The sequence below is a fragment of the Chaetura pelagica genome, unplaced genomic scaffold (assembly GCF_000747805.2).
Source record: "Chaetura pelagica isolate M959 unplaced genomic scaffold, ChaPel_1.0 scaffold221, whole genome shotgun sequence".
NCBI classification, from domain to species: domain Eukaryota; kingdom Metazoa; phylum Chordata; class Aves; order Apodiformes; family Apodidae; genus Chaetura; species Chaetura pelagica.
In genome coordinates, this window is record NW_009952533.1 from 9,767,528 (window position 1) to 9,783,482 (window position 15,955).

General features: G+C 37.6%; 1 protein-coding gene across 1 annotated transcript in view; it reads left to right on the plus strand.

Moving 5' to 3' along the window:
- ARHGAP10 (Rho GTPase activating protein 10) overlaps positions 1 to 15,955 on the plus strand; it is a 101,120-nt gene that overhangs the window by 68,159 nt on the left and 17,006 nt on the right. The window contains exon 20 of the mRNA XM_010009004.1: positions 10,281 to 10,443. Within this exon, the coding sequence (XP_010007306.1) occupies positions 10,281 to 10,443 (163 nt within the window). The remainder of the gene's footprint in view (positions 1 to 10,280; positions 10,444 to 15,955) is intronic.

Genomic DNA, 15,955 nt, shown 5'->3' on the forward strand with positions numbered 1-15,955 from the left:
AGCAGGATGCAGATTTGTCTGAGATTTACATTAGGATCATTTTTCCAGAGTTTTCTTGCCTTCTAAAATGAATACATGGGATCTGGATTTTTTTTTTTTCTTTTTTCTTTTTTTTCTGTAAATAGTTTTTATTCTTCCCATCCTTCTAGGGGGTGAATGAATTTTAGAGTGAATTAAGTAGCAATGCAGAAACTCCTGTGGCTTACAGTCTCAGCTATGTACAACTGATTGCATTCTGTCTCTGTCTATGCAGAGAGGGAAAGACTGTTAGCTAGAACAGGGAGTTGATTATCCTGTTCTTCTGAAAATGTCATTAGGTCTTTATTTTCCATTTGGACAGTCAATATATATCAGAAGAGAGCTCTTTTGATTTATGTTTCTTCTAGAGGGCAATGCAGAGCTACAGTTTTTTTCTCTCCCAATTTTATTTTAATTTTTATGCTCTTGTTCTGTAGCAAAATAAATAGGTTTGTTTTTTTGTTTGATGTTTTTCTGTGCCAGAGACTTGGAGGTTATTAAACTATTTTGCAGGACTACTGGAGCAACATGGCAAGAAAAGTCCTGTGTAAAGTAGGCACTATAATGCAGTTCAGATAAGATGAACAAAGAGTCAGCATGAGTTGCGTAAATCACACCTGGAGACAAGAAATAGGTTTTGGTGTGGCTATTTGTCCAACTACAGAGCAACTTATTTTCTAAACAAACCAAAATATGTGTCTTAAGTCACAGCGCTTGCTGATGCCTTATTCTATTTGAGTTCCCTCTGGGTGTAAAAATTTCTCATTGGCACATACATGGGCATAGCACACTAGTATCATGTGGAGGGCTTCTTTATTTGCTTTTTTTCTCCTATTCCCCTACTCTGGAATTCCAGGGGCATTATGGGGCATTTGTGATAGATTTCTGCTACTGCTCTAAACTAAATATTATATTTGTAGTGCTTTTGAAAACAGATTCTTGTGTAGCACTCCAAAAGAAATAAAAATCAGAACTCCTACTTAACCCTTTAAGACTTTGTGCTAATTTGTATTTACCCTCTGAAGTATTTAATAAAACCAAAGTATGAATGGTATGTTGGTGTTGAATAGGAGTAGATATTTATGATTTTTTGTGTGGAATTTGAGTGACACAGTGTCTTAAATGGAATGATAAGTTAATTTGCACAAACTACTGTGGCATTAAATTAAATTAATTCATCAAAGTAAAATGTGATCCATGCAGTATTCCCTCTCCCTTCTCCTCCCATTGCTTCCTGCCCCAAACAAATAAGTAAAAAACATAAAATTCATTTGGAATTGCTCAATGTAAAACCTGGATGGTAGAGGAAGCCTTGGATTTATAATAAGGAGATTGGTCTTCAGGGCTGGAACAGCCCAGAGCTGCAAGGTTGCAGGTGTGAAGCCTGGCCTTGAACTCTTTCTATTTCTGAATCTGCTGCTTGGAACTGTTTCTGTAACCTGGCACATAGTAGGGGAAATGGAAAGCAAAGTAGCTACATCGGCATATCAAAAAGCCATAAGGGCTTACAACACTTGCTTACAAAGCTATTGTTAACAGCTGAGCAGAACACACAGCTATCCTGTTACAAAATAGGTGCAACAACATTAGTTGTGTGTGGAAGATCAGGATGATTGATGTTTGCCATGTGGAATTTAAGATACTTCATATTTCACCTTGCTGCAAGAATAGTTCCTGCATTTCTGTGCTATCACAGCTTCTTCCACTTGATGGCTCTGAGTAGGATGAGAGCTATACAAAGTACAGGTCTTCTTGAGCTACTGCCAGTAAAGGTGAAGTTTTTGCCCTAATAATAGTGGATAATAGTGGGTATGTGTAGGGTCTCAATTTCCTATCAGATAATCAGCTTCTGCTTGGAAAGCTTTGTGTCCAAAGAAAGAGCCTGTTTTCTTGGAATAATGGAGTCATTTTACTCCATGCATTATATACACAATATAGATTGTCTGGCCATTGTTATGTTACCTGTGAGTAATCTACTTGCTACAGCCTACTTACTGCACAGGTAACCAAAATAAAATTTAGCTGTTGTAACATAGTAAACATTTCCTAACTTTTACTTCTTTCCAATTGACATATCAAATCTTCGTGGTTGGTGTGAGACTTGTCCAGTTTCAGCATATGAAATTTAAAGTTTTTAGAAATGTTTAAAGTAAACACAGCCATATGTGCACAAACATGCACACAGCTGGAGTCAGAGGTGTAGCGAAAGGAAATATAAATAGATTTAGGATTAAAATCTGAATTTGAAGAAGGAATGAGGAGTTCAGGAGAAAGGGTCAGTCTTTCCTTGAGGCCAGACATTATTATATATCTCTGATCTCCTGTAATAATCCCTCATCTCTTAAATTCTCGACCTTCTGCATGCAGACATGCAAAGGCACATAATACTGTAAGAAGGCCAATTTGGCATGCTGAAAGCCATTAATCCTAGGCATGGGAGTCACTGATGTATCTTTGCTAATGCCAGCTGTGCCCTGGCCAGCCTCTGTTGGTTGAAAGTAAATGCTCTCACCCAGCTCGCAGAAGTACAATCTGAACAAAGACTTGAAGCTGTTCAGCTCTTCAGTAAACTTCCTGTGGATTAGAGTGTGCATTCTGTGTCTTAGTTGTTGCCTTCAGTTCAAGTGGTGGATAAAACTTCCATAAGGCTTGCTTAGCTTGTTGTCAATTGTCTTTTTAGTAAGTCATAGGCATCCTGTTTCATCCATCCCTCCTTTGAAGTCACTGTTATGGCAAAAGGAGAGAGGTGAACAAAACGATGAAGAAGGAATAGCCAGGTGTTAGCAGCATACTGAAAATATTTCAGGCTGACTTTTGTATGAAAGACCTGTCACATACAAAATGTGGGAGAAGTTAGTCTTTGTCATTATCCAGGTACCACCAGAGGTTGTTAATTTATTGGTACAAAACTTGTGCTTTTAGTAGGTCATGGGAAGTAATTGCAAGTGAGGTAAGCTAAATAGCAAGAGAATAGGAGATAACAGCATGATGATTTTTGAACACTTTACCTTTTGGGGGTGGAAAGACTCTTCCAGAGACATTTTCCACTTGATCAGTGTCTGAACTGCCAACTCAACAGAAAGGAATAGGAAACACAGAATGCTATTTTCATGGACTTTGATACCATTTAAGCGTTGCTGAATTAGGGAAGTTTTATCCGTGATTATAGCATTGTACCCCTTTTTGATCTGCTTTGTTTTTTCACAGTTTTCATTCTCATTGATGGGACTAGAGCTGTTCTGTTGGCAGGTTTCAATGCATTTACCATAGGTAAATGTTGCATGGACTTGTGGAAAGCCACAACCTTCAGTGCTATGAAAAAACTATGAAAGCTGTGGGACAATCTGTTTACCTTAGTATTTGCCATAGTTTTCAGGAAGTAGCTTCAGTTCATCACTGCATTTTTCAACCATGAAACTAATGTGTGGCATCTGGCCAGCCTGGTAATGTCATGTGTGGTTTCCTGCCAAGCAAGTTCTGGTGAAAAAATGAGTAAATTTTTAGTTCAGATGCTGCTTCTGTTATCAGAGTATACTCAAATCAAAAGAGGAACCTCTCATTTGTATCTCATTTATATTGTGTTTCAAAATTTAATATAAATTAACACCTCAACCTTATATACCTGACTCTTATCTTGAACTTTTTTTTTCCACAGCTTGAGGAATAAATTGGAATTCTTTATGCATTTTAGTTTTAGCATGCCCAGTGAAAGGTTTATTTGTAATTCTGTGTCTTCAGGATTTTATTGATGTAAAGAAGTAATACAGATATTAGTTCTGCTGAATTTTGAGAGGCAACCTGTAGTGAGGGAGATATTAATTGAAATAATTGCTTGCTGTTACAGTTTAAGTGTATGTCTAGAAAGATGCTTGTTTAAAATTGAACTTTGCATTTTAGAAATAAAAAAAAAGAGTATTAAAAAGGAGGTGAGCAGGGGAATTTTCCCCAGACCACACTTGCCTCTAAGTAACTTGCAGATGAGCACATTTATTTCCCTTTCCTAGCCCAAACTCAGACACTAACCTTGCTGGCTACAATTCTTGAGTTGCGTCAGCCAGTCTTGAGGCAAATTCTGTCTAGTGCAGTTTCCTCCTTTTTCTGACATATCTGAATCATTGCGGAGTTGGAAAAAACCCAAATCTTTCTACGGAAGAGCTACTTTGTGCCTAAGATACAAGTTTGTACATGCACACATTTGAAAAGTATGTCAAAGTTGGTCTTTATCTAGGAAAAACTATAGTCAACACTAATAGTCATGTTAATTATTTTGTGTGTGAGAAAAAAATAGCTGGCATAGAGATGTAATTCTTGCTGTGTGTGTTTTGAAACTGATGCAAGAAACTGATGTGGGCTGTGTGCTGTCCATTTGCTCCATGAAAGCTCTATTGGTTTTAGGGTGTATGAGTCGATGATGTCTACATTTATTTGAGAACTACCTGCATACCAAGGCAGCTCTGCAGTGTATACCATTTGCTACACAATGAGGATAATGGATACTTTTTGTTAATGAAATGTGGTAATATGAAGCTATTTTTCTGAGTATTTACAGGAATCTGACCTCCAAAGTACCCATTTTCACGAACAGTGAAATAACTCTCTTGTTCATTTTTAGCATTCTCTGTGATTGTTTTTAATCAAAGAACAAATAATAGTTAGCTGGTTTTTTTGTGATTTCATCTCAGTTTGGAAATGTATGTGTTTAAAGAGCACAACTTCTGTAATCTGGAGGTGAATAATAATTGGTTATGTTTTTCATGCCGGTTGTCTCTGCATGCTGAAGTTGTACCACGTGGAACTAAGGTACCACTTGGTAGAGGATATTTATGATGCTCATATTTCTTTTGTATCCCTGATCTGTGACATTCCTATTAAAATGAAAACATAGTATACACCTACAAATTAACATAAGCTACTTTCTACTTGGTTAAACTTTTGTATTATTTTCAGCAGTTAACATTCATTCCCCATAAATAGCTATCTTGGAGCTGGAGGCAGCTGTGATGCTGATCGGGGAGGATGGGTGGCTGCACAACAGTGCAGCTGCTGCTTCCCCATCTCGTGATGCAGAGAATGTCAGACCTGAATGTGGGAATAGGGATTTTGCAGCATCTTTAGTTTACTCTCCTCGTTAATTCTTCCCATCACCCTTTACCTACAACTAGACCTGTATGATTGTGTCAAGGCAGGATAAGACATCTTTTATCCTCTTATTTTGCCACAAGTTGTGTATCTGATGAGCACTTAAAACATATACAACAGTTTTCTGTTTGCTCATTCTTTGTATCTCAATAGAAACTGTCATATATTCCTCATCTATTCCAGAAACATTCACTTTGATAAACTGCTTTCATCCTCTGGATATTCTTAAACTATAGACATTGGTTGTAATGTTGATGTTAGAGATTAGTCTTTCTTTTAATAGTAAAGTATATAATTCTTTAGTTCACTTAATCAGAAGTTGGAAGAAAACTGTCACTCAAGCAAGTAACTGATAGTGTTAGCTCTCTCATTTATGTAGTTTTTTTTACAAATGTTTTTTCTTATTTAGAATTCTTGGAGTAAAGTAAGGATCTGATTATTGACACTGCCAAAGTATTTCAGTTTCTTTCAACTTTGGTTGCCAACAAAAAATATTCTTAGACTAGCCAGATGGAAAAAGGAGAAAAAAGTCAACTGGGAGGCATGTAATGCTCAGTTAGAATCATAAAATCATAGAATGGAAGGGACCTTAAGATCATCTAGTTCCAACCCCTCTGCATGGGCAGGGACACATTCCACTAGACCAGGTTTCTCAAAGCCCTATCCAGCCTGGCCCGGAACACTTCTGGAATGGGGCATCCACAGCTTCCCTGGGCAACGTGTTCCAGTGTCTCACCACCCTCACAGTAAAGAATTTCTTCCTAATGTTTAACCTAGGAAGGAGCTAAGTTCATATTTCTAGTATGGAGGCTCTGAGAGCCTTTACAATCCAAGGCTCATCCAGAGAAAAGGAAAAGGTATTGAGGATTACATATTTGCTAGAGAGAAGCTAAATGAGGTAAGTCTTTATATAGGTACCTTCCTACTTTTTGGAGATTTTTCATTATGAGAAGGGGCAACATGAGGCAGGGAGGGGACGAAGGATATTTGGTTTAGAAACCAAATGGTAAGTAGTACCAGCTGGAAACAACCAGTAAATGGTTATAATCAACCTAAGCTTTCATTTTCTAGGTAGGACTGGTCTAAACTGTGATCAGCCCTAAAGACAAAGCATGGGTATCTGTTGCAGAGGCACAGGGAAAGCTCTAAGGCTTGGATGAGTATTTTGATTAGAGCACTGAAGAAGAAGATAATTTAGATGTCAGTTTAAAAGGATCTGAGCATTCAAAAAATTTAAATAATATGCAAAAGGTGATGAGAATGTGAAAGAAGTTTTAACTCTGTTGAGAGTAAAATTGTATCTTACATACCTGTTTGTGTAGGATGAGGAGGTGAACTGTAGAAGCAGCTTGGTGGCAGCTTTAGAAGGATGGGCAAGCTGAAAGCACTCAGGCTTCACACAAACTTAAAGAAGAAAAGATGAAGAGCTGATGTCTGGGGTGTTGAAAAAAGTTTATGAGATGTCATATATACTTACCACTTTTATAGTGAGAACCCTCACATCTTTCATCTGTTCTGGTACTCTGGCACCCAAAGATAAGAGTGTAATGGGAGAGAAAATAAAGGCACTAAGAATACCAAACTACATACTCAAAGAATGACATAAATGAGCTTTAAAAGAACTCATATCTTCCCTATTTTATAGTGTAAGAGCTCATTAGAATTCAAGTGATAGAAAAGAAGAGTAGGAAGTTTCTGGAGCTCCTCTTTGAAAGGACCTGTCAGTCCAATGTGGCAGTCAGCCCTTCACAGAAGTAGGAAACCTGACAGTGCTGCTCACTGGAGAACAGTGTTGGAAGGAAAGAGGAATGAGAGGAGAGAAACAGTAAAATATTAGACTATCAATATTAGGGAGCCCCTGAATTCTGAAGATGTACGAACAGAGAATTCATGAGTAGGAGTAAGTGGTGGAATTAATGCTCAACGTGACACTCAAGGGACTACAACAAAAATTGTGAACTCAGATCTGGTGCATGCTCTTCAGGAAGAACTATGGGAAAATGAAATAGGTTTATTAAACAGGTGCATGATCCCAAAACTGCAAAATCTCCTACACTGAGAGATTTAGTGTTAGACTTATAAAGGATATTGTTTAAATACCTTTGCACAGCACAAACAATGGATATGAGAGGTACTGTATTTATTAGCAATGCATGGGTTGTGCCTGGTAAATAAAGCCTAACAAATTGAAGGTATGTGCATTTATGAGTATGTTAATTAGCAGTCAATTGATTGTATTACCTTTGTCATCTGCTCATGTCTTCAGACAAAGACTTTTTGGAAGATACAGTTTAGTCCAACATGAAATGGGTATTAATCAAAAGCAGGTTATTAAGCTTCATAGAGATAACTGGATATAATTCTATCGTCTGTGCCATGTATAGGAGTTAACATAGTTTCTGAAGTTATCAGAACTTTTGCCATCAACACACAAGGTGAAATCTTTGTACTGCTGAAGCAATGACACTGTATTTTGAAGACTTGGTGTTTGAGCATATATTGATTTTAATCATGAAAATGTGCTAGATGTTAATGTAATCTGTTTTTGCAGTAATACAGAATTGCCTTTTCCTGAATAAAGTTACTGTTTTGCTTTACAAACATGGAAAATTCAAAACATCAGAAATGTAGAATATCTTTAAACATGTTTTTAGAGAGCATTCACTTAATCCCATAGAATTTAGCAGGCATTTTCCTGTTTAAATATCTGGTTTGCTTTTTGTGTTCAAAACCAGTCTTATTCTTGAGATTCCAGTGCAGTATTGACCGTGAGAAAACACTGGCTCAGGAAGGAAGAGGTAAAATTTGAGGAAAGATTTAATATAGAGTTTAATTTATGGTCATGTCTAATGCAATTGCTTGTATACTGTAGTCTTCTCTGTAGACTTGACTGTGCGTGACTGAAGTATTTCCTATTTTTTACTTTTTCTATGTGCTCTGAGAATAAGTTCAACGGAAGAGCCTCTGCTTTCTGTAGGGAAGTACAGTGAGTTGGTCATGTTCATAATGTTAAAGAACAGATTAATATTCCATTCTCCTACTGTTTTAGTAATGTTAAGTGAATAGTTAAGGTAAAGCGGGTAGTTTGATAATCTGGGTTGCATTAATAATACGACTTTGAAAAGAAATTATGATGAATTTAAAGGACTTAAATCTATTTAGTTTTAAGGAATGCAGTTTCTTTATAAAGTAAAATTGTGGTATTACTGTAGAATTTCTCATATATTTACCATTGTGACACATATATCTGCAAATGAGATGTCATTAATTAATGTTTACCTGACACTCCTACTGTTCTTGTGTCATGTAAATGAGAGCGGCAGAGCAGCGTGGCCCAGGCACAGTGAGGAGGTGCGAGGGGAGAAGGATTGGGCTGGAGTGTCAGTGACTCGCTTTTCCAGGTTAACATTCTCCTCCTCAGAGCTTATAATACTTTATTATTACAGGCTAATTTTGGTCCTTAAATTAGCAGCTGCTTTAGGGAGAAATTTCCAGATGACGACTTTTATAATTTCAGTGTTTCTAGTTGTATGTCATTTTACTCTCTAGGGAAGTTGTTCTCTGAGAGTTGCTGGGAGGGGGTGAGGGTGAGATGACTGAGGAAGCAGGCAAGTGCTTTGTTTGCTTTCTGCTTTCAAAGCAGAAGGAATTGAAGTGGTTGAGGCAGGAATAGAGTTGTGAGAAGAATTTTATCCAGTGTAGGTGGTTTTTCATTGTTGTTGCATTTTTAATTAATTAAGAAAAAAATAAGAAATGAAATAACTGCAACAATACAGCTTAGCTTGATGGAATAGAATTAAGCTCAGTTGTTAACCATACAGTTGTAATTCATTTAGATTTAAAAAGTATTGCTGTACAGGACTTGTACTGTATATAGGAGACACAGCTTGTCAACTAAGCACAATATGTTAACAGTTTTTCATCACGTTATTGTGGTGCTTTGTTAGGACTTAGTTGTTCATTCTTTTGTGCAAAGCTTTTGGTCCCAAAGAAGCGGGACTTTTACCGACTGTGAGGTCAGCCATATCTAATCCACTCCAGAAGGACTTTTGTGAGGTTGTTGTTTAGCAGGGCTGTGAGCCATGTTCACGGATGCTAGTGGGAGAAGGATGGACAGAGGAGAAAAGGAACAGATGCAGAGAGCCCTGTAAATGGTGTCTAGAAGTGATCCTTATGACTTAAATACTAGTATTCTGAAAACAGCCACAGGCCCCATTTGAGATTGTGGACTTAGCTGGGATGGAGACTTCAGTATTTCCTGTCATCCTCATTCTGTGCTCTTCCTTTAGCATTTATAAAATGTACAGCTGATGTTTAAATAAAAATGTAAAAAGGCAAAGCTATGTAGGTGCAGGTTAGTTTTTTCAGGGAAGTACATGCTGTTTGGCTAAATGTATCAGCATGGTTTGCAGTCAGTGCTGTGACACAGTGGTAACTTTTTCTTACTGTCCATGGTATAGGAATGGTGTTCTTTTAATGTTTTCTCTAGCATTCATCTCTTAATATGTAGCCTCCTGAGTGACAGTCTAAGAGTAGCCTCTGAAAACAAATAGTTGACCAGAATATGATGAGTTCTCTTAAACGTAACAGTTAAAAAGGAGTAATAAAAGTAACATTCTTGGGTAATGTGTGTTTGTTTAGAGATCTGTTTATTCTGACCTTTTTAATTTCATTGTTTCACATTTGGTAGGATTGTGTTTATGGTACTTTAAAGCAATAAGTTCCTTAAATGTGTAGCAAAATACTCCTTGAGACTGTGTTGTTAGAGAGGTGCGGATGCGCAATTTGTACACCTTAAACTATTTTGTTATCTGAAGTGATGCATTTGGCTAAACCCACTCCCCTTCCCCTCACAAAACTGACAATTTCATCCACATAAAACATGTGTTGAAAAGGGGACAGGGAATATGTTATGTTGTGAAGATAACTGGGTAATAATGATAGGGGAAATTGTAATGGTGCCTTTTGGGGATGTGCTGGGTGATTGCTTGTACTCTGAGATACGTGAAAATGTGCATAAGTTTTCCTGTCATATGTATTTCAGGACATTGTTACCAAAGCAGCTTCTTTGGCTCATGAGAAGGTTATTTTGGTATTTTTCTGACTTGTGTGCTCTTTTCTAGCTGACGCTCACAGCTCTCCCAGAGAAGACACCCCAACTGGGAGCATGGATTCTCTTTCTTCCCAGTCTCCGACACCTGCCTTCTCTAGTAGCCCTCCCAGGCCTCTGGATGGAAATCACCTTATTATGGACAGTGGAGATCTTGCAGGCTGGACAACAAATCTGTAAGTAACCTGAATTTTAAGTAACATTTTTGCCACTCGTAGCATTGTGCAAAGGAAGCATGTTTTCCTTTTCAGTTTGGTGGCGAGTGATGCTTTGAAATTACATATAATTGTGTGTTTTCTTTTTCTGCAAAAAGGTTTATGTTTGTATGTTTTGATGGAGCTTAGAGGCTACTTGAATGTTTGTGTGAAATATATGTTCTTTTTCTACAGAAACCTAATGCATTTTACTGTAACCTGCTAAAAAAATTTTAATGTTGTTTATTTAGGCAATGAATAGGTAAGCTATTCTCTGTATGATGAATTACCCTTGTTTTATTTCCAGACAGTGTTAAGCTTAGGTGCAGGGCTGTTAAGATGTAGGGCCGAATTTTGGGTTTGGAGAAATACACCGTAATGAGCATGTACCTAGGGTCTGTTGTTGAGAAAATTATCATTGTTAGTCTCTTCTTAAATTAAATGCCTGTTTTCTGATGAAAATGAAGTCTGTCACTTTCAGTAAACTGTGTAGATGTTCAGCTTTCGAGCATGACTTCAGTCTAGCAAAAACTGACATTAAAATGTTAGTCTTATCTCTGTAATACATATTCATGTTTGATATAAAAAAGCTGAACATAACTTGTTTTTTAAGCAGAAGTTGAACTTAATTGAATTCTCTGGTTTGCTCTTCATACAAACTTTAACATGTCAAGACAAAGTTTTCCAGCCTTCGGTGCCAAGAAGGTGAAAGGAGCAGGTTTGGAGAAAAGATTTTTTACAAATGTTTTCCATAATGGCATTCTGAGCAGCCTGTTCTGTTGATGAAGTAAGTGTGTAAAATGTATGCGCAGGTGTATGTAACACATGGGAATATATGATAGACAAATGATGGCTTTATATTTCTATATTCAAACACAAATAATTAACTGCTGATTAGAGAACTCACTAGCTAGGACAATATTTTATGTATTGAAAGAATTCCGGATTTGTAAGTATTTTACATAAAGGTCATGTCTTCAGTAGAGAACTGAAGTTACTCTTTCCTTATTCTCTTGTGCTATCCACTAGTAGTGTGTAGGATTAACAAAAGTCTATTTGATGAAAAAGGTGCATGCGTGGAAAAAAACACTATATGGTATAAAACTGGAATGTCAATGAAAGCAAGCATAGCTAATTAAGGAACATAAAGTTAGTAGAACATAAATAATGTCACTTCAGAGAATAAAAGAAGGAAGTGTTGGTTTTATCCAGAGGGTTCAGGAACTTCAGGTGTTTGAAGGAATTCTTTATATTTTTTAATTTTCACTAAAAAATTATACTGGACTGCTGTTTTGAAAACTTTATTTGATGGCTTGAGGCTTTGTGCTCAATTAGAAGCAGTATTTACACAGTTCTGTTTGGAAGGAAAAGAAAAAGCGCATGGTATGTGCATCTAGATGTCAAAACCAGTTTCTTTCTTCCACTTACCTGTCTGTGGAGTTTGCTTATGAGCTGCCTCTAACAAGCCTGGACAGTGACAGAGAGTTGTCTGTGAACAGTACAGTCTTTCTTTCCTTTCTTTTTTTCACCAAATTGGCTTCTCCTTCCCTTCTAGTTCTGATGACTTAGAGGGCCTTGTCTTAACAAAAATAACCCAGAACAGCCCTGCTGTATTAATGGCAGAACTATATGTCAGCAATGGGAATGTCTTTGGACTTCTGCAGTTGTTGTGTGTCATAGGGTCTTGTGGGCAGGGAAGGATGATGGCTGACATGCCATTGTTTAACTATGGTAGCTCTCACAGTTCCAGGAAATACAACATTGGCTGTTGAACTATGCTTTTAGTCTCATAAATTGGACTATCCTAGAATTAGGTGTAGAACAATCTTTTCTGTTTGTGCAGGATTTAAAAATATTTTGCATTTTGTACCAAACTGGAACAAAAACATTTCTTAAAGTGTCTCTAAAATGGCATTGCAAGTCTTCACTGAGCTACAGTAAATACCATACTGACTCTAGAGGAGATGGAAATACAGGAGGATCCAGTTTCTCAAGTTTCTGCTGATGTTTATAACAAATGGGTGTTACTTGTAAGAGATCAATCACTATGTAGTTATGTAGTTTACAAGGTGATGGTGACTACTTTCTGGTAGAAGAGAATCTCACATTGTTTCCTGGCGGAGGGATGTTGCATTGTGGGTCAAGATATGTTAGATATTCCCAGGTTGGTTTATATCAGTAGTTTGCTCTAAGCAATAACCTATGATGGATAGCAAGAATATTTTTTTGGTATTTGTTTTCAAGATAGGAAAAGCCTATTTTTTCCTGAATCATAGCTGCTGTCACTGTGATGTTTCCTGGCAGAGTTTTTTGTGATGTATGCCCTTTCCTTGTCCCACCTTTAAAAACAAGAGGATCTACAGCTTCCACATGGTGAGAGTAGCACCAAATGAAAGCAAATACATGCTCATCTTCTGGCTGGCACTGGGAGGGGACTGCATGGCCAGAGTGGTGAAAGAAGCTAAGAAAGCAAGAGCTATACCACCAGTTACAAATGTCTCATGGAGTCCTGATTGCTCAGTTTTCATGTCAGTATTTAAAGATGTGCTGTGCATATAGTGTAACTGGAAGGTGATGTTTCACATATGTGCCATTTTGAAGCCCTGCTAAGCTGTTGGTTTTCACATCTATAAGTGAGTGTCTGCCTGATGCTAGATTATTTTTGAAAGCTCCGCGTGGGTCAGACATATGCCCTGTGTTGCCATGTAGCTGTAGGGGTGAGTGGAGTTGGGTGATGGTTGGCTCTCACTGCCCATGGTAGGGGTGGTTCTCAGTGGAAACCAAAGTTTGCTCTTCTAAGATTATCTTGGACCCTACAGTTTTTTCAGCTTTTTTCCTAAATATATGTTTAGCTTCACACTTCCATCTAGAGCCAAATACTAAAAATAAATACAGTTCATTTTTACATGCACTGTATAGTGGAACACAGAGAGCTCTTTTTCCCTGTCTGTCACAAAGTTACTGAGCAGTTTATGTAGACACAAGATTCAAATTCCAAATAGACCAGGATGGGCAAATTCCATTTTCTACTTGATGCAAAACCATGTCATAAACATGTATTGTTTGAAAATCCCATCTATCTAAGGATGCTTAGCACAAACTAAACTCAGACAGAGACTGATAATTATGGTAGTGGGCTGGATAGAGTATTCATCCCATGTAGTGCTGTCCACTGGTATGGGCCTTTTTTCCTCTGTAAGGCAGATCAGCAATGTTAATCTCAGTTTAATGTTAATAAAAGCATTTGCATTCTTTCTTTTCCTTCTCTGCTTTCAGTGTCTGTACACACTTGCCCTCAAGCTACAGAACTAACATTGTTCAGCCATCTATCTTTCTCAGGTTCCACTGGAACCACTCTCAGAATGGAACTACTCTGACAGAGCTCCAGGTGGTTTCTGTTTCAGTAAAGGAGAGCATGTTGCACTGTTTTGGGACTGATGTTGGTATAGTTTCACCAGTAGTACATTCTGAAAGTGTTCATTATGTACCTTAAAGCCACAGTTGGTTCTGGGGAAAAAAAGAAAAGCGTTTCTTTATTAAAAGCACCTAGTTCCTTGCACATTCCTTCTAATTTAGATGCCACCATAGCCAGTGTTCTGATGGTAAGCAGTGTCTTCTAGATGAAATGCAGTTATCAGTATGGGCATTCTTTAGCACCTCTCTTTGATCTGCATCCACTGCTATTTGAAACACTAGAAAACAGGCAACATTCCTTGTTTCAGGAGTTTGCCAGTGAAAAATCTGTGAAGTAAAATGTACAAATACAGTGATATTTTCCATATTGTGCCTTGCATTTAACAAGCAGGTCATGTAACATTTCATTTCCTCCGTATCAAATAAATATATTTTGTGAGTTGTCCATAATATTATTCTGACCTGGATTTAAACAAAAAACCCCAACTCTAACTAAGTAAGCCTGCAAACATCTTTTATCCATAGCCATCAGTTCTTCCTAAACTGTTACCTACTTTACAGTTGCAAATTACCTAGGGAGTTTAGACCCCATAATCCACCCTTCAGTTCTTCCTTCAGAGTTGCTTCAAATGCTGGTTGATCTGAGGAAGGGTTACTGCTAATCTCTCATGAAGAATAACTTTGTGTTTTCTTCCCCTCTCTTTCTTTCCTAGTAATGTCTTTGCTATTTCTTTTCTGGAAGCTGCTGCAGGTTGGTGCTCCCTGCAGATTCTGTGCCAAGAGGCAGGCAGCTGGCAGTGTTGGTAAGGAAAAGTGTCCATATAACAGTACCACCAGAAACACCACAAATCTGTAGACAATAGATGAAGGGAAGACATAGAGTGGAAAGGGGAAGGGTGAGTAAAGAAAAACACCATGATGGAAATTAAGGAAATAAAATGAGTTGGCATACAAAACTGAGCCATGAAACCAAGAGCCAGGGGAAGAGGAGGTCAAAATTACAAACCTGCCAATAGCCCATAGTAGTCGTAAGAGGAAAGTTTGAATTTATTCACAAACTTCATGGAGGAAGCAAAAAAACCCCAACAACACAGTAGAAGAGGACAGGGTTTATCAGCAAGGTTAAGGTGAGGAATTACTTAGGATTTGCCTTTATAGGAAAGTGGGTGCTCAGTAAGCTATAATTTGAGTTTATAGCATATAAGACACTACACTCCTTGAGTGAATACTTAGTGTTGTGTCTGCGTTAAAAGTGGAGGAAGCCTGAACTTTTGTGTAAGGATGCACTTAATGTAGTGGTGTTCCAAATTGTTTGGCAATCTTTGCTTAAGGTATTGATGATGCTACTTGTTCCTCTTTCTCACTTCCCAGTTTAGTGCTTGTGGATCTGGTTTGTGGAGTGGTGGTATTTCTTTCTAACATTTTTTTTGGTGAAAACTGTAAACCAGTTTAATTAGTTCACTTTATTCAGCTCATAGTTGAGCCACACAGAGTTATGCCAATGTTTCTGTGAAATACTTTATGGCATCACATCACATCACATCATAGACAAGTCCACACAGAATATTAGTGTGAAGCACAAAATGTAGTGAAATTCATCCTCTGGCTTAATTTCTCTGTCCTGCACAGCTTCTGATTTTCCTATTGCATTTGCCCAAAAAGTAAATAAATCTGCCACATTTTTTTTGCAAGAGGGTTGATAGCTCTTTGCTGAAGGACACGACACTGACATTACTCTCTGCATTCTTGATTGGCTCTGAAAAATGTACACTCTGATTTTTATTCCTCTGGTGTACAAACCTCAATTTTTTTAATAATTCAAAATACATAGTTTCCAAAGAGTAGTTGAGTATTTCAGATGCTAATGAAGTCACTACTGGCTTCCTAAGTGGGTCAAACCCATTTATTGATATGAGGTTTATCTTATTCAGCTTTTCCTGGAGTGCTGTCTATAATGGCAGCTCACCTCTGATGGATTAGTGTAGGTTTGTTTCCCTTATTGTGATGACTTACTCATTGAAAGGTTGATTACACGTCATGTCCTAAAACACTATGAACTGCCTTATGTCTGTTTTCACTT